This window comes from Gymnodraco acuticeps, unplaced genomic scaffold (assembly GCF_902827175.1).
Source record: "Gymnodraco acuticeps unplaced genomic scaffold, fGymAcu1.1, whole genome shotgun sequence".
Classification (NCBI taxonomy): Eukaryota; Metazoa; Chordata; class Actinopteri; order Perciformes; family Bathydraconidae; genus Gymnodraco; species Gymnodraco acuticeps.
Window position 1 is genome coordinate 5,288,989 of NW_022991216.1, and position 24,566 is coordinate 5,313,554.

Consider the following 24,566-nt stretch of genomic DNA (forward strand, 5'->3'; position numbering starts at 1 on the left):
CACAATAATGGCATCAAGCTACCATATAAGAAGCTGGCCTAAACATAGAGACGAATTGAGAGTCATTATCTTAATTAAGAAGCAAGTCAGATGAAGAATGTCCACAGAAAAAAAGAGAAAAATCCCTGTGGCTTCTTAGTTGTCCCCTTTCTTGACCACTATAATAAAAAGTTGGGTAGACATAAGTGATCATCAAAACTGGATGACGAGTGTCTGAAATGCACTGAATCATACAATGACAACTATATTGAAAATACAATTTATTACACGGAGTAATAAATACATACAAAGATGCAAGTAACAGCATTTTCCTTTTTTATAATACCAAAACCAACCTCAACACGAATGAACCGATGCATTTGGCACATTTCTGCCCCTCACTCACTTACAGTCGTGTGTGTTATAAGGGTCTGAAAAACAGACCAAAATACTATCAAAAAACAAGTCTTTCCATCTACCCCTGTACAAGCCATGCGCCGTCTACAATTAACCCCCGGGCCTGTTCACATGCACAAATCAATGTTTTAAATATGAAGTCAAAACTAAGATCCCAAAAGTGGGGCATAAAAACACATGAATGAATTCCACTAACCCACACATGATTTAAATGATCCTCCAGAACCCTCAGGATTCATGAATTGTGTTATTGTATTTTTTTTTTTTCTCAAGGAGCTTGATTTTCCCATCCTTTGTTCATTTACTTCCTCTTCTCCAAGGAAGTGCCATGCACATTTTTAATTTTTAATTTCACGAGACGCACTCTGTTAGTTCTTCTTGCAGGGAGGAATGTCTGTTGGCAGCTAGGACCTCGCATTTCTCTCCGTCTCTGACAAACATTCACGCACCAACCCTCTGGCATGGATTATTCCTTTAAAGAAAGACAAATACAATTTAAATTAACAAACTGTAATATACTGTAAGTTGTACACTCTAATTGTTCTACATTTCAGGCAATGAAAGAAGATGAATTCAGAACATTTATTTCAGTAAAAGTAGTAATATCACACTGTGAAAATACTCCAATACAAGTAAAAATCCTGCACCCTTACTTAAGCAGAAGTATTGTTAGCTAAATATACTTGAAGAGTAGAGTAGTCATTTTGCAGTAAAATGTTCCCTTCCAGTGTTTTACAATATATAAATAAATATAATTTGTTTGGATTATTATTGCTGAATGTGTACGTCAAATGTTACTCATGTAGATGTTTATAGTTGTGCTAATTTTGAATACTTTATAAACTGTTGAGTTGTTTAATCTTCAGCAATGCGTTATATTGTATAAACTAGTCATGTTTGTAACGTTGGTTTCCTATCCATGTCTTTGAGATGCTAATGATGAACTGTTAACCAAAGAATTTTTACTTGAGAAAGTACGTCGTTTAATTTCAAGGTTAACTGTTACCTCTTTTCAGTCTCTCCATTGCACTCTTGCTTCCGGCATATGTGGGCCTGATCTCCTTCCCAAGCTCTTCGATGATGGCCAGCAGCTCTGCATATTTGTTCTGAGGCACTTGGCTGCCACTGGAGCCCTGAGGTTAGAGCAAACAGAAAAAGACAAGCCAGGTTCAACACATTTCACATCGATTTTGGTATGCGGAAGGTAGCAAGATCACAAATAAGTGACGCAAAATGTAAGAACTTACAAAAAGGAAGTCTATTTTAAAGAAAGGAATATGTCATTACAATAATCCTTTGAAAACCATCTAAGAGCAAGAGAAAAACAGGCAAGCATAGACACGTTTGTAATATCTCATTAAATTAACATTTTCCCTCCAATTATTATTGAGAAAGCAATTAAAAGTAACATTTTGAATTTCACACATCAAGATTAGTTTACTAGTCATGTGTTATACTAGTCTACCTAGGACACAGTTGTATGTCTTTTTTGCTTCAACTGACCATTATCTGTCTTTTGCAAGTACCCTACTAATGGAAGTTTATAACATTCCTTTAAATAGGAAGTCAATGAAGTGAAATATATGTGACAATCAGATCAGCAGTTTACCTGTGAGAATCCCAGAGACGGAGGTCCAAAGTCGCTCAGAAGCGGCCTGTAGGACTGCAACGTGGCCAGGTTAGCTGCTGAGGGAGACTGGAGGCTCCCAACTGTTCAAAAATCACAAAAGGGCATTAGATATACAGCATCAATTGTTGTCATTGTTGTTAAGATAAGATGGACAATAACATCAGAAAATAGTTAAAAACACTCTTGACATTTCACCAAAAACTGAAATCAGACCTTCAGATTCGTTTTGTCTAATTTATTAATGTATTTTGTGGGCATAAAATAACATGTTTCTGCATTGATAATAATAATATTAATCTAAAAGTTAAATATATGACAGTGTTACAAAGAGAGAAAACATGTAAGCAGTGGTGGATGAAGCATTTTGATAGTGAGGTAAAGGTAGCTACTATACTACATATTAACCTTACGTTGTTACTAGAATAAGTCCTGCATTCAAACTCTAAAAGTTCTCATTATGAATTTTAGAAACACATGTATTACATCGTTAGATAATAAATATTGCTGCAATAATTTGTACATTCCTCTAATTTTGAAGCTGGAAAAAGATGAGCTCATTTCAATTACTTGATGTACTGCTAGGTCTTTTTACGTACAATAACACATCATACAAAGTACAACTTAATTTATATTTGAATAAATATTCTCAAGCTGTCAATACAATTACAATGACTCCAAGATGCATTGAAGTCAATGATAATGAGGTGCCTACTTTCACATTACATTCATAATATTTGAGTAAGATACTGAATGCAGGAGTATTGTTTTTAAATGTGATAATATTCCCACTAAAGTAAAACATCGAAATCCTTAATTCCACCACAGAGTCTAGGCATGTTTTGTCCTCCGCCCTCGTCGCTCCCCTGCTGCTTTGTTCGGCTGCAATAATCATCCTCCAACGCGAGATGTCCTCGAAGAGTCATAAAACAATTCAGAGGCAGATCAATCAGCAGCTCCGACCGAGGAGCATCATGGAGGAAACGGAACAAGGCTGGCTCAAGAAGACACAAGTGATACATTTTTGTCACCGTGAAACGGCACCCACCCGGCGGGACCAGGACCCCGGACGACGGTTAACGGCATTTTAGGAATCGTCGCCTCGTTGTTTCTCACGTTAACCGTCTTTCTCAGCGGCTGATAGCACGGATGGCGCTCTTTTACATTAGTAATAATGGCGGATATGAATTAGCCTAGCTCCCAGGATCTGACCCTATATATATAACTGGACAAAAACTACAGACACGGTCTTTCTCCAGGTATTCTCCGAGACCCTGAATTTAACACTCGATTTAACGGACGGATACTTTGATTTTCCACCATTTTTTCTCCTTACCCTGGTTCCCAGAAGTTCCCGGAATGTGCTGATGGACATTGGGTTTATAAGACATTCCCAAAGACATTGTAAATTAAAGAAATAAAAATGACCCGAAATTCAGTGAAGCGTCTGTCTCTCACTTTTTGTTTACAACAGCGGCACCGGCAAATATGGCCGTCACTTTATATTGACACCCACTATGCTTTCTTACACTGCTACTATCCATTGCGGGTTATCAAGAAAAACGGTTAAATTCTGATTTCGACGATAAAGCGACGGATTTCACCCGCCGTTTCACACACATTTAGCACATTTTACTCTACATCAGTCGGGAAGTCTACTTTAAAATACACTTTTAAAACACTTTATTACATTTAGGGATGTTTAAAAAGGTAACATGTTAAGTATGATTGTACTTTTTCCATCACATATTAAGTGTTCTTTTGGATTTTACACCAGATTTAGAGACAAACCCCAATGTTTAAAAGCAAGATAACTAACTTCGTGTATGTTTATTTGATTTAAGGTTACATTTAACATTTATGCAGATTAGTTAGGAGAGTAAACGCTTTTTGTTTTAGGCAAATATTAACACTTTTTCTCTGAAATGAGAAAACGAGCTTGTTTGGAGGTACCTGTCTTTGTCTGTGAGAGCGCATCCATTGTTTCGTAGAGTGAATCTGTAGAGCTTTTACATTAACAAAAATGAAAAGAAGAATTTAAGTTTATAAAGGATCCACTCATATTTTAAAGGAGTGTAGCTGTGTATCCTCTCCTCTTCCCACAGATGCCTCTGTAGTATGTCCCACCAGGCTCTTTTGACCACATGGTTGGACACACAAGCACAAGGTTTAGCCCAATCCTGGCCCACAGTCATGACCTCTGACCCCAGAGAAGCAGTGGGATGTCCCCTAACAAATGAATAGATAACAATGGGTGAGGAGTTGGTGCTTTCCTTTCTATTTATCATGTCATACTGATCCTAAAGTTAAATAAATCTGTCATAAAATATCTCCAATTTACAATGTTCGTGTATTTCTTACACAACATATTTGAATTTTAGGTGGCTGTTTGCAAGTGTTGTTCCCCATTGATCATGCTGCTTGTTGTTCATACACCAATATTATTTGGTCTGATATCCATAATAATTTGTCTATAAGATAATTATAATAATGTATTTACAATTAAATAATGTATTGGATCATCAAAATTAAATACAAAAGTAAAACGATTAATTATGCAAAATTGCCTTTTTCAGATTTACATATATTATATATAATTATTGATGTATTTATAAGTTCATCACCTTAATGTTGTAAAAGGTCACGGTGAAGCTAATTGAAATAGTTTACATTCTGCTAGGTAATACAATGTTTTTGTTGATTATCTTTGTATTTAGCTAAATCTGCAGTGTAAAAAACAAATGTAGTGCTTTAAAAACTACCAATTTCCTAGAGGATTAAATGAGAATAATGATCTATAGGTAGCATACATATAAGTGAAAATGTGCTTGTTTTCGATTATTATCCCACATCGTAAAACACTTTTATAACCATAATGAATCCCAAGCTTCTATATTTGCCTTTTGGATCCCAATATAATTACGTTAAATAATCAGCAGTACTACAAAGTAGAAGTATACCAAGCTTTATTGAGCATCACACTCATTCATGTACAGGTCATGTTGAATTTTGTACAACTCTGTTACTAGTGCAACTCGTGCAATGATGAAAGGAGAGAAAATAAAAAGTTCAAGTGTTTCAACTTTAAAAAAGGAAGCATTCTGCCATTACGGCATCAAAAACTATGTTACAGAGTCAGCAGCCCGTGTATATAACATCTCAAAGACAAAATTAAACCATTTGTTGGCTTATATATATGATAATTATTCAAGTTATAATACTTCTATTCGAGATAAGACCTTTTCAATAGTCTCTCCCATTTTTGTCGGGACTCTGTGTCTATCCTTTTATAAAGTGTACAAAATGCAAATTGGTATGATACAAAGACTTCTTCCTTACCATTACACTTGTTTCTAAATGCTTCCATTGTGAAAAGAGAGTACAGTTAATAACATTAACTAATGCGCATGTTAACAATGTGTCTGAGCACACGGTGATAGAAAACACATCTGTTTTGTATAATTATCAGCATTTAGGACAGTTTGTGTATCCAGACTTGTCGGTTTTTTCCAGTGCAGATTTAACAAAATGTAATATAGGACTGAGGCAAAAGAGGAGGGTTACTTTTCGACAGAAGCAATCATCCGTTTCCTTAATAGCTCAGCTTCAGGGGATTCAGACAGATGCGTTGGAAACATGTACTGAGAAAAGGAGCTGTAAATACAGCCAACCACAGAGCAACGTTACGGAGTAGCGGTGGAGCACCGTGAGTGAAGGTCATGCATTTCAGATTCTTCATTAAAGATATTTCTTTGTTAGTTTTTTTTCTTTCAAAGAGGGTCTATGTACGCGTTTAAACCCTGAGCAGAATTCTTTAGAAAAAGGAACAAAATAAATATTACATCTGAGGCAGAGCACTTGATATTCTTCGTCAAGGACTTCACATTGCTCACAATTCCTCAGCTGCTTTATTGTATGCAATTGTTGCGGTTAACATGTCTCCTGTCATTTGAAAGAGAGTTAGTACAGCAAGGTAATACTGACATCACAACATTTTTTCCCTCAGACATTAGGCAAGGCAAAGACCAAAGGTGGTTTTAACCTGCAACACAAACTACGAATAAAAGTTTTTAACAGACTGGGGAGAAGGGAGAACAAATGATCTACTGCTTAAATAGAACAGCAGTTGTTTCTCCTATTCAACATGTATACGCAGTATATAAACATTCAAGAAATGGTTTGCAACATGTATGTAGTTGTAAGCAGATATGCATTTATAAACACTACTTTCAATATTTTAACTCCTCCTGTGGGCATCCATTACTGATGACTGCTGTATAAACAGAAAATGAATGGGACAAAGTTCTTATAATATGAAGCATGTCTTTAAAAAGGACACGTAAAAAAATCCTTATATCTGCTTATCAATACAATTTGGTGTGTTGTAAACAATTAACAAACTGTCTGAATTCTGCTTATAAATGCTAAATTGAGAAAGGGGAATACACTGTGTTGATAGCAGCTATCCAAAAAGAAAGCCCAGTTTGCTGATAACAAACGTGACTCATTCCTCGAACAGAAAACAGCTTTTCAATATTATCTTTGGGAATCATTTCTCTCGCCTTCATGCTCTATAAAAAGAAACCAACAGAGCAGCTGGCACTAAAATAAGTCTTTTACAAATCAAAGTCTGACGTGTTAGTGCTTTGTAAAGGTGCTTGACTGATGAAACTATATGTAATGATACAAAGACATATTTGAAAAACGCCAGGCTGTAATGGATACCGATAATCAGAAAACTACCTGCAGATATAAGGCTTCCTGTTTTTAGCTGGAGTAATGTCCAACACCTTCTTTCTTTTTTAAACCACAGACTAATTATTTCTCTGGATTAGTGCTGAATGATGTCTGAGGAGCGATAAACAATAATATATTAAAATGGGATTGTAGTTTAGCTTTAAATGGCCTTTTGAATGAAAGTCTGAAGCCCTCAGACTTTCAAAGACATAGTGTTCTTTGTCTCATCCACCTTTGGTCTGAACCAAGAAGAAAGTCTTTGCTTCACACCAGGTAGTGCAGGCTGACCAGCTTAAAGCATGTGTAGGAGAGGATAACTCAACAGCCACAGGCCAACATGCCCTCTAAACGTCTACGCTGTCTTCATCAATATATCACAAATCTTTTCACTCTGAATGTCAGAGGACAAAACATCACCCGTCAAAATCTCTCAAGGTGAACACAGGAGTCTCTGGAGAACTAGAAAAGAAAAGAAAAAAAACCCTGAAATCTTTTCTCTGTACAACCACTGCTTTACATCTGAGAATCACCACAGCTTGGTGTGACACCCCGGACCCTCAGATAAAGGGGTGGGGGTGTCTGTACAGGACAAGGAGCAGCGGTCCTGGAGCCTGCAGTGCAGAGATAGAGGCTCATCAGTCAGACCCCTTCAGAGAGAGATGTGAACTTGAGACGGGATTTAACGCGGTTCTCCCTAAACTATGTGTTGGGGGCCTGGCTGAGACTTTGGGGGTGGAGCTGCTGCCGTTTCTGCAGCTCCTGCACGGCGAGCTGCTGGCTCTGGTCCGACGTCGAGAGTTTGTTGATTAATGCATTCACACAGTTCACTGGAATGATCAGTCCTGTAAAAGAAAGAGTTGACAATGAACTTATGAGCTTATTATTTTCCTTAAAGAACTATTCCTTTAAAATCAAAACGGCCTTTCAACTTACCGACTATCCTCTGTCCATCTTCTGTTCTGAGGCGGACAATCTGCACCTTCACATTGGTTCCACTGAGCGGGGTGAGCACTTCCTCCAGCTCGTTCCACACACTGAGCACTGAGCCACACAGAACGTAGTACGTCCGACACCGGAGTCCAACTTCACACAGAAGACCCACTGAGGCTTTCTTACAGTTACCCCGCCTTTAAGAAGAAACAGACCATTTATAGGTTGAATGATCAAAGCTGTTTATATTCTATGTTTTCATTCTGTTCTACAAATCCCATCACAAGACAAAAACCAGCAACTCTTTTTGTCTTCCCCAGCTGGTTTATCTATGAAATCTTGTCACAAATATCTAGTTGTTTGCTGGTGATTGTAGTTTTGATAAGAAATATTGCATTTGGTGGCGATTCATTTTCAGCAAGGGAATTATCCAGCTTTGGGCTCCAGTAGCTGGACAGAGTTAAACATATAGAATATGATCAGACCTGACCTTTAATAGAGATCTAAAGTGCACATACCAAAATGCATGAGAGCAGATCTTTGCTGACGACAGGTACTGGTCCATCCAGTGCTGCTTGGCGTCATCTGACATAACCTAAAGAGGAACAAGCACATTTCATGATTAAGTACATAAAGCAATAGGGATTTTTTTTTCCCATATTAAAATTTGAATACAAACAATGTTTCACCTTTTTAAACTTTTTCTTGATGTCTGCGTACGTCTCCAGTTTGACCTGTCTGCCGGTGTTCGGCCTGTAAACCAGGAAGAGCCTCTTCTTGGGGTTCACCTCTTTAACCAGTATGGCTGTTTTCTTGTTGTTCCTCATCTGATAACGACATAAAACAAAACATTTAAAAACAGTGGAACCCCAAGAAATGAGTAAATGTAGGATCTATTCATTCGATAAGTCCAAAGTCATATCAGCTTTAACTAGAAAGTCATATTAACCAACAGCGCTTGTGGAAATGAGGCATATGTGAGAATATTTCTCAATCTTCTCGTACCTGAACATAGAAGCCATCATCCCCTCCATTCTGATCCGCCCAGACATGCGTGGCTTCCTCCCAGGACATCCCCCTCTCCACGCTCACCTGGGAAAACATATATAAAGTCAGGGTATGTTACTGCAATCTAACTATATCCTAAAGAGCGCAAAGAGTTCATATAGAGATTTATTTATAAACTTACGTTGTACAGCTCTACATGTCCTGCTGTGGTGTATCCTGGAGTTAGGAATTTCTTGCAGTCTACCTTCTTCACCTTCTCATCGCCATTGCCCAGATCTAATAGGAGAAAAGGAAGAACGTTTATTTTTGTATTAACGTCTGATACCTTTCAGAAACAATGTAATAGTGAAATTCAAGGCAGAAAGATCGGTATTACTCAAGTGATTTTGTCACAGAGGAAAGCACTTTAAATGATTTAACATATCAAAAATGCTTTCTGTCCCAGTTTTGCTTCTGTATTTGTGAAAGCGGTTTAATGTGAAAATGAAGAGTGATGGCCATCTTACCGAGAATGCCCATGTCATATCTGCCACTCTTCTTAGCTTCCTGAATAACTGCGGCAAGTGTGTCAGAAAAGTATTGGAATAGGGCATTCTGCTGCTGGACCTCCATGCCCAAAATACGGTTCAGGAACTTCCCCATGTTGTTGTAATCTGTAGCAAACGATATGCATTACATTTATGTGAGAATGTCCACAAAACTGTCCAAGCGTTGCACTTCATATTACACAATATAAAACTGTTGAAATGTCATTTATTTTAACAATCACCTTTGTCCAGTATCATTGCGCCAAATCGTTCGTCCAAATTTATGATGCCCACACCTATTAATCCGATTTGAATTTCTACAGGAGGAAATTACTGTTATTGACGACAATAGATACAAAATCTAAAAAAGGTAGATAGTTATAGAAACATTTTACAAAACAAAGTTGGTTAGGAATGTTTTTGACTGAAAGGGAAATACGTTCATTGCATTTAACTCAAATTACCTTTGAAGAAATCTCCTCTAAAAGTACTTGGTGGAGGAACTAATGGAGAATCAAGCTTCACGATGGACTTCATCACAATCTCCAGAGCATTTCGGCCATACTGTAGCAAAGACAAACATGAGTGAGTTACAGCCAAATACAAACAGCAATACAAGTTCTGAGAAAAAAGCTTTATGTGCCTACTTTGTTGTCAAAATTAAACCGGCTCAGATCGCGGGTTTCTGTTGCTCTTCTGTCTCCGTGAGTGAGAGCACCCTGTTACAAAGATTTAACAAATACAGTTAATATTTCATGTAAATGTAACACTTCCTTTAAATTAGATTTAATGATCTTTATTATTCATTCAATTAGTCCATACCAGGCTTTCTAGTCTTTTGGCAACGATGGATGCAAATCTCTGCTCTCCTGCCAGCTCCGAGATAAGGAAGACATATTCTGGAGCCGTGACCTGGTTTGATCTGTGAGTTCTCCCTGTGTCCAAACAACACATTTGCACAATGAGATAATGGTATTCCAAACTGGCCCTGGTACAGAAGGACACATTTTGAATAACTGGCACTCATTTTGGTTGTGCCTTCACGGTGAGGTATATCTCTACTGACCGAACTGTTGTATGGCTCTGTCTGCGCTCCACGGCAGCTCCAGCGTCATGTGGACTCTCCGCCGCTGGTTCTTCACTCGACGATCGGCCTGCAGGGATATACCAGAGCTGGCAGCTTCTGAGATGATGGCTATGTTCTGGTTGAAAAGAAAGACAATAAACATGACTTTCCATGTACAAATGTGGAATGAGCAGCTGTTATTCTTTCTCTTTTTGTAGAAGTGTCAAAAGTTTTAGATCAACCACAAGCTAATTAAATCACTAGGTTGGCGGTCATAAGTTCTAACATTTTCCTTAAGTTAATATTGCACATTATAAGAGTTCCAATAACCATAATGTTGCCTTTACCTTCTCTCCATCCATGAACCTTTGCTTCTCGGTGAGATTGAGGATTTCCACCGGGACATCCAGCTCAGAGCGGGATTCATATGTGATGGTTCCGTCGTCATTGCTGACCACGCGACCTTTTCGGCCAGTCATCTGTAGCACAGTTAAAGAGACCGTCAAGTGATGTAAGACACAAATCAAATGATACACCTTTTTTAAACAAAAGGAATAGAAACATTACCTCAGCTACGTTCTCGGGTCCTCCCAGTTCATCTATGAGCTCATCCAGGGTGTTGGGAGGCAGATCCTCAGCTAGCTCATCAAGTTGTTCCAACAGATCTCTCTTCATTTTCTGGGCATTGTCCACTGCGTCTTCACTTGTTAGGCAGCTATCCTGACTCTCTGCCTTGACTAAAGAACAGATACAAAGGCATTTATTAACCACCATGCTGCACCTGAGTCTTGTTAACCTGCTTTGCCATGTGGTATTGTGCTTACCAATGGCAGGCGCGCTGGGGGGGGGCAACAGGGGCGGTGAAAGCGGGCCTGGTGGACCCCAGCCCGGAGGCTAACAAGGCACTTTGAATGCAGTCAGGATCAACACTCTTCCTTCTCTTTTTCTTCTTCTTCTCCTTTCCTTTCTTTGGTTCTTTTCTGATCAGCCATGGATCTATAACAAACAGGGATGCAAGCTCATCAGGTATGAAAAAGGTGACACGGATCCGAGCCCCCCAACCCCACGGAATATCGGCTTTAAAATGAGGAATAACAGGATGTTAGCAGTCAGAACAACTAAAGCAGCAGTGAGTAATAACAGAAACGCTAAAGAGTCACATCTAATAGAAATATATAAAAGCATTTATTTTAATTGTGTAGCAGTCAGTTTATAATTTTGGCAGCACTGTTGAGCATTTTGAAAATGTATTTTCATGCCTCTGTGCAAGGCGTAGTCTTTCTATCTGTATAGCCACTGGTGTAAAGTAACTACGTTCATAAACTCAAGTAGGCTACTATACTTGGGTACAATGTTGAGCTACTTGTACTTTACTTAATTATTTCAATGTTTTGCTACTTTGTTCTTCTTCTCCTCTAAAGTTCAGAGGTACATGGTGTACTTTTCCTCCACTACATGTATTTAATACCTTTAGTTCAGCCTTTCCCAAACTCAAATAGTGCCTGCTTGCGCTTTGATTTGCTCTGCTTCTGCTACGCTTGCACTCAGATATATTGCTGCTTACAGATTTCCTGTGTTCCAGCTTAAAACCTTCTCGCACTCAGGCTGTTTCTGTGCGCTCGTGAAATGTCTGCTCTGAGATTTCTTCTGTGCGCGCTTGGATCTTTTGTGCAACAACCCTGTCAAAATCCCTCTGTGGGGATTCCCCGCAGTATTGAGTATGTAAGTCGCTTTGGATAAAAGCGTCTAACAAGTAACTAATGTAATGCGCTATAAATGCGGTTGCCAGGTCCACATTGGCTATACGTACGCCGGCTGGTGTTAAAAATCACCCAATAACCCAGAAATGTTAATGATAATATCTTCTCTGTTATTTTCAGGCATTCAAAGGGAACAGAGGGGCACTGAGGGCATCCTATCAAGTCAGCCTCCACAAAACATTTTTTAATCAGTTGCCAAGTGTTGGAGTTTCTTTGTCTATCAGTGTTTTACAACAGCTCTGTTCATTTAAGTGTTTAAAAAATGTGTGTACATAGTTTTTGATCTAGTGACAAACTTAATGTTGCACTGCTGATCATTTAAATGTGGTTTCACCTGTGATGTACTGTATACTGCACTTCCTATAGTTAGTGTTTTGTCCCTTTCTGTTTACAACATATTTGTTCTTTGTTCATTTAAAATAGTTTAAAATGGTGTGTACATAGTTTTTGAGCTAGTGACAAACTTAATATTGCACTTTTGATAATTGTATAATTTAAATTTGAACTGTATATACTTGACTGCACTTCCCATGTTTCGTCTTTCTGCTTTGATCCTTATATTTTCTGGGCAAGCTCAAAGGGAAAGTTGTTATGGTGAGAAACCTAATTGCTGCAATGCACTTTTATAATTAAATAAATATTTTCATTTTAAATTCATGGTGTGTTGCATTCTTTGTTTATAACTGTAGATATTATGGAAAATCATGACATTTTTTGAGCTTGGGTCCCTTAGGACCACAACATTTCTGTTTTGGGTCTCATGCTGAAAAAGTTTGGGAACCCCTGCTTTAGTTACTTTACAGATGTGGATGAATGATGTGAAATATAACCAAGTGTTAAATCAGACTTTAGTTCCACCTGGAGTAAATCCACCAGCTACCCTGCAGTATACAAACTCATTCAAACTAGCTGCACCTTCACCAGCTTTGAGAACACTTTCATGATCAATCATTATAAAACATATCATATATATTATTCTGAAATGGACCAATCTGCACAACGACTACTTTTACCGTCGCTACTTTCACTATATTTTGATGAGAATACTTTTCTACTTTGACTTGAGGAACATTTTGAATGCAGGACTTTTACTGTAACAGAGTATTCCTACACTCTGTACTCAGTACAAGATCTGAGTACTTCTACTTTTACTCTAGTACAAGATCTGAGTGCTTCTACTTTTACTCTCGAACAAGATCTGAGTACTTCTACTTTTACTCAAGTACAAGATCTGAGTACTTCTACTTTTACTCTAGTACAAGATCTGAGTGCTTCTACTTTTACTCAAGTACAAGATCTATACTTATACCACCTCTGTTTATAGCCTATGAAAAAAACTATTAGAAAACTAAGGCTAAAGCTAACGTTAGCAGATAGTGACAATGTATGCTAGCTAGCTTGCTCAACGATAATATTGCGACAGAAACACTTTTCAGTGCACATCACGCTCTGCGCTCCGACAGGAAGCTCTGCTCTGAACACCTGAACGCCCCGTTCTAACAGCTGTTCACCAGTGGTCCAGTCTGTGCCACAGTGACTCCGGACCACAGTTAATATTAACGAACGCACCCGTAGGTAATGTAGCTGCTGAAGCTAGACCATCATCGCGGCCGCAGATTACTCCGGGTCCCAGACCCCCTCCATACCCCAAAAATATTTTTATTGCAGATCTACATGAATCACACACACGACATATTTTGGATTCAAAACAGCGAATTTCGCCGAAAGGTGACAAGTTTGCATCCCTGACAAAGCAAGGAATAAATGTTTCCCCTTAGCACTGAATAGGTTATCAGAAAAAGAAGGTTTCACAATCCCCATCAGGAGTCTCACCATCTTCATCGTCGTCATCAGACTCGTCTCTGAATGGGTTGAAATCATCGTCTTCGTCCCCCGAGCTAACAGATTTGAAGCTGTCGTCACTCTCTTTACCAGACTCTCTGTCCGACTCCTCCGACTGGCTCTCCTCCGAGCTGGTACCAGACAAACCACCGTGCTTGCGAGGCTTCTTTTTCGGCTGCTTTTTGACATCTGAACCTGGAGAAATAATCAGAGGCATCATAAATGATCGATTCAGAAGAGTCAGGTCACAAGGAATCTTTAAGACAAAGCCATCTGTGACTTCATGAAGTCTTAGGAGAAGTTTGAGCTTTTTCTTACCTTTCCTTTTTTTGCCCTTCTGTTCTGGTTGTGCTGCCGGCTCAATGGGTGAGGGGGTCTTCTTAGCTGAGAGGTCGATACCTAGCAGAGTGTAAAGCTTCTGTCTGTCAGGAGCTGGAAAGTGCTTCTCAACCAGGGACTGCAGCACGCCTCTACAAAAAAAAAAAAATTCTTTATAGTTACAGACATATCATTTGCCTTGTTTTGGAGAAATCTTATCTTTAGTCTGTCCGTACTTTGCAGTCGACACAAAGTCATTGAGCTCTCCTCCTCCTTCCTCCAAGGCCTCAAGTGTTCTGGCTTCTCCAGTGGACTGAAGGCCGATCACCACACACTGCAGAGGGAATGTATATCATGTTAAAGCAGGCAGCACAACATGAACAGTTTTTAAAAAAAAATGGTGTCTTGCAAAACATTCATCTCTTGTTTTTAAGTTATATTGTCCTTAACTTGATAACTTTATCATGTTTCTATTTTGTATTTAACTTGGTAATAAACATTTGAGCCTTCATAACATCAGGAAGCAGGGCTCAGTATGGCTACTAATATGCCTGAGATTGCAGTTCACTTTGTAAGTTTAATAATGAACAGTCAATTGTCAGAAGTGTGTGCAGGTCTTTTTTATTTATTACATTTTCTGTGATAATTTAAAAATGAATCCACTTCATTGTTATTAAGTGTTCATGTAGTTAATCAAATAAACTTCAACCTAACCAATGATTTGGAGACTTGTCAGCCCAATCAAGTTCAGTTTATATTTAAAGTTTAGTCTCACCTTTCCATTTGCGACCTCCTCTCGAGCGAGCTGCACCACTCTGCGGACTTTGGAGGCGATGCAGAGGTATTTGAAGAACCTCTGGTGAGCAGACCAGAACTGGCCCCACATGGACTTCTTCATGCGCTGCTCTGCATCCATCAGGTTCGCTGCCGCCTGGAACTTCTCTCGTGCAAGCACCCACTAGGAGAAACATAGATCAAGTTGTAAACGGCAAGGACATCAAATAAATCACAGCAATGTGACAAATGTGTTTGTTGTACTTATTCGTTGTGGCTTACCAGCTTGACAGATTTGTTGTACATCTTGATGTATTGCGGAGTCAGGGGAACCTCCTCGATCTTAAAGGTCACTCCTGTAAAACTCAACTGCCTTGCAATGTACATTCCCCTCAGTTTCATGTCCATGGCGACTATTTCCATGGCGCCAACACCTCTAAAATTAAAAAGAAAAAATGTGTAACATACATGTTAGCAGAGATGGGGTCGTTACAAAAAAGAAGTAATATATTACATATTACTTAAAAAAAAAAGAAGTAATATATTACACTACTTCGTTACTCTCTACATAAAGTAACTCGTTACTTTACTCCCTACAGGGAGATCACGCAGACTGCGGCGCAGCTACAGTGTAAGCGCGCCACAGTTTTGCCTCTGCGAGACTCCACTTGCACCCACAATTACTATTACATTAAGGAAGACATAACACAAGTCTTTCTTTTGATATGCTCTTTAATAAAATAGGCTACCAGCCTACCACAACAAGCTAACAGTCTGTGAAACGTAAAGAGCATTTGAAGAGAAACATTTTAATAACGGAAGTGGGCCATATCAATGTGATGTGACACTGGCAAAATAAACAAATAAATAGCTTGTATAAAACAAAATAAGAGGTTGGCCTTGATAACACATTAAATACACAAATATTGATTGCCTCAACAACAACAAAAGGCCTTTCAGCATTAAATAGCCTAAAGGCTAATGAAAAAGAACACAACCTAAAGCATGAGCTTCATTAATTGAACAGTAAGCTAAAAAATATACAATATAGTCAACATGGCCTTTTAACATCATTAACAACAATCAAAAGCGAAAATAGGCCAAAGTGGCATTGGCTGTGAACATAGGCCTATTACCACACTCCCTCTCGTGGTCTCAGACTGAACACTTCACACTTATTTGATGTGTTTGTCACTGAAGCAGTGGTTATACCGCATTAGGAGGAGGAGTCTCTCAAATAGTTTATCTGATAACCGATTTCTTCTTGGTGTTAGCACAAGACTTCCTAGGCTGAAAAGCCTCTCCACGGCGCACTCAATGGGGTAGCGGTGTTGTATTTCAGGAAGATGCGCTTTATATTAGGGAAACGGCTCAAGACTGCCAGCTCTGCTTTGGTTACCGGTCCTTGTTACGACCCTGGGTCGTTAGGTCATTTGTGTGTTTATTTTTCCCTCCTTCTGTGTCTGTGTGAGTGAGCAAGCAGGTGGTGCCCGTTAGCTGATTAGCTACCCTCGTCAGGCTGATTGGTCCACCTGAGGAGACGGGAGCATTTTAAGCTGAAGCCGTGCAGTTCCTCGGCCGCTCTCTCTGACTCAACTTCTCCTACTCCCAACTCTGCACGTGTTAAGATCTCTGTCCTGTTGTGCTGTGTCCTTCTCTTCTGCTGTGAGACGGTGGAAGAAAAGCTGTTTAACCTGTCTTTGTAGACACGAGTTATTTTACTCAGGAGTGCAAAACCCTTTTCTTTGGTTAATTTGTTTTCTCCTGTTTAATGTTAGAGTAGGTAAGAAGCCTGAACGTTTATTTTTCTCATTTGTTAGGTAAGATTTTTGTGTTAAAGGTTAGTTCGTTTTGTGGTTGTTACTCCTGTTTGTTATTTTTGTAAACAGACTTTCAGCATGTTTTTGTGATTCTGATTTGGTAATTAAATTACCAAACGTTTTCTCTGCCTTGGCGTCCATGTTCTAGGGCATGGGTCGGCAACAGGCGGCCCGCGGGCCATTGTTGGCCCGCCAGCAATAATATTTGGCCCGTAATTTTGAGAATCAAAAATAAAATATTATTTTGATTTTTTTTTTTTGATTTTTTTTTTTTACAACATAGGAACGACACATCAGGGTTTCCGTTAGCCGCCGGTCATTATCGGCCGCCGGTCATTATCGGCCGATATTCACTCTTAATAGTTTGATCGGTGCTCTCTATAAAGGCCGATCAGGAGAGCTGGATCTGATCGATATGGACATAAACGCGAGTGAAGTGTAACCGGACCCGAGAGAGAGATCAGATCAGCTGCTGAGTCTGATGGAGACACGCAGCTCTGCATGATCACCTGAAGCCCCGCCCACTGTTTAGCGAGCTGCATGAGAAACTGACGGGCTGTCAGGAGAGAGAGGGAGGGAGAGGGGAAAAGAGAGCATCCGTTTCTCCCGTGTTATTATTCAAAGTTAATGTAAACTTTTGAATAATGTACTTCATCTACTACAAGTAGTTTGTTTGAATGTAATAATTATGTTTGTTGAATCATTTATAGAAAAATGAATCTGAACTTTTCGATCTGTAACGATTATAAACTGAAGCAATATAAAAACGAGCCCCATTAACTGAGTTTTAAACATCAGCATATCCGGTCCTAGTCCGGTGATTATCTGCTAACGGAAACTTTGCTACACCATTCTTATTATTATTATTATTGAAACATGACCGGTAAGTTTCAAATTTGTCCGGTAAAATAAATTCTGTCCTGACATATCCGCTTACATTCATAATGTCAGCGGAGGGAGGGGAAGCGGCGCTGTGGAAGAGCAGAGTGGCGAGGGAGAGCTGTCATCTTCCCTTTACAAGCTTCAAACATGTATTTATCGTGTGATTTTGGAGAAAAACAATTCATATTCTGAAAGCCAAGACTTTGTTTATTTAAAATCAAACAAAACACCCGATCCCCGAAAAACTATTTTTTTACGCAAATCCACGTTTATTTTTAAATGAGCCGTTGCGACTTTCGACTGATTTCGATAGAGCGGGTCACATATGGCAAATGTGTGGTTGTGGGGAACCAGGTCAATTAAAGTACTTATTTAACTATTAAATACATTGAGTTTGAGTAAAATACTTGGTTACTGATTAATTTAGGTTATAATATATGAAATTGCAAAGCAAAACTGCTGTAATTGATTTATTTTGTTCTTTTGTATTTTTTTAAAGGTTTTCAACCTGAAAGAATTCTAATGTGTCCTTGAAAAGTTGAAATAAAGAAAAGGAAAAAGGATTCCAGTTGTCCCTCAAGCCTCTCAAATGTGGGCAAACACTCAAATAAATGCCAAAATCCCAGAGAACTTGACAATACTTATAAAAGTATGTTAAATAACACTGCTACCTAGTTAATAACTCTACTTTACTCAGTGGAGGCTCGTCCATTGAGGAAAAGGAGGACCATCCTCCCTACAATTTCAGAGAAAAATAAACTTTGAAGAGAACAATAAATACACCTCAATTTAAAAGATAAGTCTGTTAAAATACAGATAATAGCCTTGGCTTTGGGACTGAAATGGGGCTAGAGAGGACGAGCCTCCCTTTGGGCGGGTCTAGCCAGAGGCTCTGGATTGGGCGCTTATATAACCAGTGAACCAATCAGCGGATCTGACTGCGCATCAGAGTGTTGATGGGGAGGGTCATCAGCGATAGAGTTTTTTCTGAACCGGGGAACAGGGGCGCTGCGCCGTCTTACCAAAATCAATGCCTTGAATTAGGCTTTGATTATGTTCTGGCCCGCCATCTTGCGGCTCTGAAAAAATTTGGCCCACGGCCAAACTTACTTGCCTGCCCCTGTTCTAGGGAGTGGGAAAAGTGGGGAGAGTGCAACTTTGTGCTGCGCCTAGGTTCCCCTAGGCCTGGGCGTAACAGTCCTCCAAATTCTAATTTTTGCTGCTTTGGAGACGGCGGCGGCGCACTCACAACATCCTCACTCTGGGTTCGGGCTCCTTAGCTATTAGCTTCACCTTAGCATATGTTCTTTGCAGGTGCTTGTTGAGGTTTGACGTGGTGTTTACAGCTTCTGGCCTGGACACAGTTTGCACCTCACCGTCACATTCCTGTCTATTCTTCGGACGAACTCAAAATAATGGGCAAACCTCCACCCCTCGAAAGTTATCGCTGACTCAGCCGTGGAGATGTGGACGTGCAAGTCGCGCAGATTACATACATATAAACCTGCGGCGGAAACCCCTCTTGTCTGTCAGTGCGATGATTATGACTGATTTGATAAAAGTAACGAAGTAACGCGTGTCGGGGCAATGTTAGTAACTGTAGTGTGATTACTGAATTATAAAAGTAACGCGTTACACTACTCCGTTACCGACGAAAGTAATATTATTACAGTAACGCGTTACACCCAACTCTGCATGTTAGCACATTTTGAAATCACCAGCATTCAAGCCCATGGCAGGGAAGGGAAAATGTTTTGTTTTTTCACATAAAAAAAAAGAGAAGAGGAAATGTACCTGCGCTCAACTGCTTGGATAAAGTTGTTAAATTCTCTGAAAGGTGTTTTTAGTCCCCAGATGCCCAGACGATTCATATAGGCCATATTCCTGGGTTCAGAGGCACCTAATGAGAAGAAATATATTGTCAGAATGTACAGCATTTGTACAGGTTTCCCAACTCCACTTGAGTTTACACTGCCAACCCTTTCAAAAGAGATAAATACGTGTGTCTACTAACCTGTAGCACTTGCATACACAACACGAGCCTTAGGGAGTTTGTTCTGCAGTTCCAACACAGCAAGACCAGTTTTTGTAGGTTTCGATGATCCAACTGGACATACATTTTTGGCTTTGTGACACTCGTCATACACAATCTTAAGACATTTTGTTAAGGAAATTAATTATATAAATCACTTTGCTCCAGCTTAGTTGATTCCATTTTAAAACCCATGAAAAGGACAAAGTTACATCTATGGTACCAACTGATGGCTAATGGAAAGGATACAACTCCGTCAAAGTCCTCCCCACACCAGTGGAGAAGCTGTTGAAATCTGGTCTTGTATTTCCCTCCCGATTGGCTCTCTCCGATCAAGGAGGAGTAGGTGGCGAATATCACACCTTTCTTCACACTGCCATTGTGTTTTGAGGTGATTTTTCCATATTTGAACTGGAAATATGAAGCATGTAATTGAGTCACACTTCGTCGTTATAAGTCATGGACACACTTTTCCTTACATTGTTCAACACCATTTTCATATATGTATCATAAAATGATCTTACCTTGTTCAATGAATGAACCGAGATGTTTTTGGCTCCTATGTCCTTTAAATCCCTTTCCGCATCATACTTCAAGTCGTTAGAGACACTGAACCTGAACAAAAGAGGAGAATAGTAATGAAGAGGTCATTCTGTTGACAGATCATTTATTTTAAAAGGCTAATCGTTTTAAGAGCTAAATATAATGTAAAGGATTGGGATATTTACCAAAGTGATCTCTTTCTGCCTAAAAGGTAATTCTCATAGATGATGCCTGCAACGGTCCGGCCTTTCCCCACACCTGCTCCATCTCCGATCAAATATGCAGCTCGATCACCGCAGGGGAGGAATGTCTCGTGTTGCTGTGGTACACAGGGACAAGGAATTAATCATTACAACTCAAAAACGTAGCCTTTCAAAGGCTTCTTTCAATTTTGTGTCTTGTGTCAAAGTAAAAAAAAAGTTAACATAAAGCTTTACTGCATTGATGAAAATCATCATAGTTTATATAGCCTATAAAATTAACAACCTGAGCTTACCTGAGCAGCATATGTAATTGCCTCCAGCTGCAGTGCAGACAGGCAGCCACGATCAATGACTTCTTCTGAGATGGACAGTCTGTACCACACATCTGGAGGGTTGACACTGGACAGGGAGCTGGTCTCCACCACAGGATCCGGATGCCGCAGGCCAATCTTTACTGAATTAACAAACCCATGATTCAGTGGAAGAGCAAATCACAATAGCAGTTTGTATTTTGTTTTTTGTTATTAGATTGTGCGCCACCAGCCAGGTTGATACTGCAGTTACATCTCACTGTAACATATACTTGGAGTAATCCCGACTTGCCATTTAAAAAAGTTCTTAGTGTGGAATAGAGGGTTTTGGCTAGACTAGATTAGGAAACAAAGTATTCTGTAGTATAATACTGTCATTGTAGTTCAACACAACGGTTATACTTACATTTCATTGGCATGTACTCTGCATAAGTCTCGACAACACCCAACTCGTCCTCCTCTTCCTCCTCAGGCTCATCCTCCTCCTTCATCCCTGGGATTTTCTGTATCCATAGATTTACATAACAATAATGTTAACACCATATCAACACATTAGGCAACATTTATCAGCCTTTTTAAATCAATATTATAATAATTACCATTGAATGTGAGAAGGGCTGCATTTTAACATCTTCATTCATCCAGATCCTGGGAGACTCTTTACCAAATACTTCTTTCTTGATCCCATTGATCATTTCAGCTGAAACACCAACAGAGAAAACAATTCAAGTACTGACAAGTTTTTCTTCTTCTAATATTATAATTTGGATGAACAGAAATTGAATTGGCTCGTGCTGCAGAGAACTATCATGTGTTTTAAGCATAAAACACTGAACATCACATTGTTCAGGATTGCGCAATGTGAGTTTCGTGCCCTGCTTTGTGTAACGTGATAGATCAAATCTATATTCTACCCATTTCATCATTTTCAGACCAAACGATCAACATATAATAACATTATATAATGAAAGTAACAGTGAGTTGCAGCCATAGTGTATTTCTTTCCAAATAAAACTTCCAAAAAAATAATTTTGAAATTCTCAAAAATAATTTTACAATAACAAAATGTGGATGGAGGAGGGCATAAAGGATCATGAAGAGTTAAAGTAAGTCAGAGATGTCAGACAAACAATTATTTAAAACTATACACCACAACTGATGCAATGTCTTATACATTTTGAATGGGTTAAAACACAAATCTATTTGTACATATAAATAACATAACAATAATTGACCTGTTGAGGTTGCCGTTGCTACTGGTGGAGCGATGTTAGATGGAGGCTTCAGTCTCATGAGCTCCATCAAACTGTTCCCTTTAAGACCAGTGCTCCTCACATTGCCAGTTCGGAGGAGGTCTTTCAGCTGAATTTGCTACAACAACAAAATAAATGTATATAAATTGAGAATTATCAAATGAAATGCATTTCTCTAAGCTGTTGTGGCCTTGGGATGGTATCCATGGTTTCCACAAACGTACCTGATCTCTGTTAGAAGGCACTACTGTCGGCGCTGAAGGAGTACTTGTAGAGGATAGGGTTGAAGTTCCTCGCAAAGCTGAATTACTAACATGGACCACTTTGGTGACAGTTATGGTATGTTTGATGGGATTTGTTACTGATTGTTTGGTCACAGCAGCTCCTAGTGACGGCAACTGATTCAGCTGATTTAAGACAAACGTGGTGGTTGATGGCTGAGGTTTGTGCTGTTGAAGACATTGAGCAGAGAGAATAAATTACTTTAATACATACAACAAAACATCAGCTGCAACTTAACATTTTCCTAAATAATTAATTAAGGGAGGTTGTTAATGTGTAATCTCACCCTGATAGTAACAATCGGTACTGGAACTGGAGGATTATTTCGAAAAACATCCACCGACTCTGTCCCCATACCACCCTCCAGGGCACTGATGGAGATAGACTGGAAGAGGAGCAAAAATCAGAACATTAACATATAGCTTTGATAACATTAAGAAAACTATTATCTTCCATTCGAACAAAGACCAACTTACTTGCTGGGTTGTGGAGGGCTGTGCAACATCCTGAGGATCAACATCAAAAAAGCCAAAATCATTTGGACAAATGCCACTCTCACTCAGGGCAGCGAGGAGTAAATCCTGTCCAGGATCCATCTGCAGGACAAGAATACATCTATTAATAACAATGATAAAATTATAAAAAAAGACGACCTTTAAGAATTAGCTAATTAAATCACGACACAAAACAATTACATTGTACACTGTATTTATAGAAAGATTGTCAACATGTGCAGGCTATAGCTTCTTAAACTATGAAAAGTTACAGCCACAACACAGACTCTATGCATTACATTAATGCACACAATGTACAACGATATATTTTTATTACTACAGATTTTTATTCCACATTTTATTCTATTGCAATGTAAATACTGTTGTATTTTTTAGATTTTTCTAGTTCTCTACCTGTGTTTGTAATACTTGTTTTTACTTGTATGTATGCACCCAACACCAAGTCAAATTCCTCATACTTGTAAACCTACCTGGTAATAAACCTGTTTCTGATTCTGTTTATTGCATGTGATGAAGAATAATTCCTTTGTTAAAAAAATCTCATGCGAATTGTCTTCTACCAAACTCAAACATTTTCACAACATAATGCATGCATGCATAATGCAACACTAGCGAGTTCAACATTTGAGTTGTAAAAAGCACAAACACATTTCTTCCTAACTGTACTGACTATATGCAAATCGAGGAGTCGTTATGTATTAAAAAGGGAGCGATGTGTGTAAATAAAACAATGGAAAAGACAAATATAAAGAATACATCTGCCCAAGAGGTTACCAGATGAGGCTAACAACTACAAGCATATCATCAAACTAATACATAGTTTAAACTCTATGCAGGATAGCCATAAGGGAAGCAATGCAACTGATCATGCCTACAAAAAGAAAAACGTGACCCTCAAAAACGACATGAATTAAAAATACCAAAAGGGATATTAGGACCCACATGTGTGGTACACGCATGAGATGAAACACGGAGTGCGAATTAAAATGCAATGCCCAGTTTCCCAAAGAAAAACTAAGATGTCATGTGTTTACCTTCAGCATTAAACGACCAAACGTGTAGCTATAACACACGGTATTTCAATCCAACGTAAGCATCATAATACACCTATTTAAAACGTTCACCTCGCCGTATCTCGTCCTGCAGCGCACGCCGATAATGATATTAAAAACGTAACACTGAATCGAGATACTTAAATTCACTCCAAATCCAGACAAACTATGTAGAGGAAGGAGAGTTGGCCATATCTAACAGCAGCGTCTGCACACCAGGTCAGACTTGTTCCAAAGTGACCCAAAACAAGACACGTGTTTGCAATGCCGTGCTTTAGTGCATACAACTTCCTGGTCCCTCTGACTCTAACGCCCCCGACCTCATTGCTGGCTCCGCAGGTTGCTAATTTTAATAAAAGCAGGCATATATGATGTATGATGGGACCAGGCTTTTAGAACGCTGATGTATTTCAACAAATGTATTTGGAACCAGCTAACCTTTGCCTTACAAGCTGTCATACCATCTAGCTTGTTAAACTAGCCTGGGTAAAGCAGGGTGACACGGCTAAACTGTGCTAACAGAGAGCTAACGTACTAAGACAGTTTCACATTCATTTCAGAGACACAACAGTGAGGACAAACACCTTAATGCCCAACAACAAACTACAATTTTAAGAAAGCTTTGTGTCATTAACGGTCATCACGGAGACACACATGTCAGCTTTTAACGTTATCCACACTGAGACCA

The 24,566-nt window shown here is 39.1% G+C and overlaps 2 protein-coding genes across 3 annotated transcripts; both read right to left on the bottom strand.

Annotated features, from left to right (window-relative positions):
- Positions 1 to 247: 247 nt before the first annotated feature.
- Positions 248 to 4,213, bottom strand: LOC117561385 (cyclin-dependent kinase 2-associated protein 1). 2 transcript variants are annotated; one of them, XM_034238718.1, is made up of 4 exons: positions 3,977 to 4,213; positions 2,006 to 2,106; positions 1,403 to 1,529; positions 248 to 868 (listed from the first exon to the last, which is right to left on the bottom strand). In XM_034238718.1, the coding sequence occupies exons 1-4, from the start codon at positions 4,002 to 4,004 to the stop codon at positions 801 to 803; spliced, it is 324 nt and encodes a 107-aa protein (XP_034094609.1). In that variant the 5' UTR covers positions 4,005 to 4,213; the 3' UTR covers positions 248 to 800. The 2 variants fall into 2 exon arrangements, with proteins under 2 accessions (XP_034094609.1, XP_034094608.1); XM_034238717.1 differs by lacking the exon at positions 3,977 to 4,213 and adding an exon at positions 3,360 to 3,607.
- Positions 4,214 to 4,972: 759 nt separating this feature from the next.
- sbno1 (strawberry notch homolog 1 (Drosophila)) lies at positions 4,973 to 24,120 on the bottom strand. Its single transcript, XM_034238840.1, is given in 34 exon segments — positions 4,973 to 7,602; positions 7,694 to 7,887; positions 8,209 to 8,285; positions 8,380 to 8,517; positions 8,696 to 8,782; positions 8,880 to 8,974; positions 9,205 to 9,351; positions 9,468 to 9,542; positions 9,690 to 9,789; positions 9,873 to 9,944; positions 10,048 to 10,160; positions 10,292 to 10,427; positions 10,639 to 10,770; positions 10,859 to 11,028; positions 11,116 to 11,132; positions 11,134 to 11,287; positions 13,885 to 14,088; positions 14,212 to 14,363; positions 14,448 to 14,545; positions 14,987 to 15,169; positions 15,268 to 15,421; positions 19,482 to 19,587; positions 19,702 to 19,837; positions 19,969 to 20,130; positions 20,244 to 20,334; positions 20,448 to 20,581; positions 20,759 to 20,919; positions 21,183 to 21,279; positions 21,376 to 21,476; positions 22,012 to 22,147; positions 22,254 to 22,478; positions 22,598 to 22,696; positions 22,788 to 22,907; positions 23,861 to 24,120. Coding segments are annotated over 34 exon segments (4,218 nt in total). The 5' UTR covers positions 23,870 to 24,120; the 3' UTR covers positions 4,973 to 7,459.
- Positions 24,121 to 24,566: the final 446 nt, after the last annotated feature.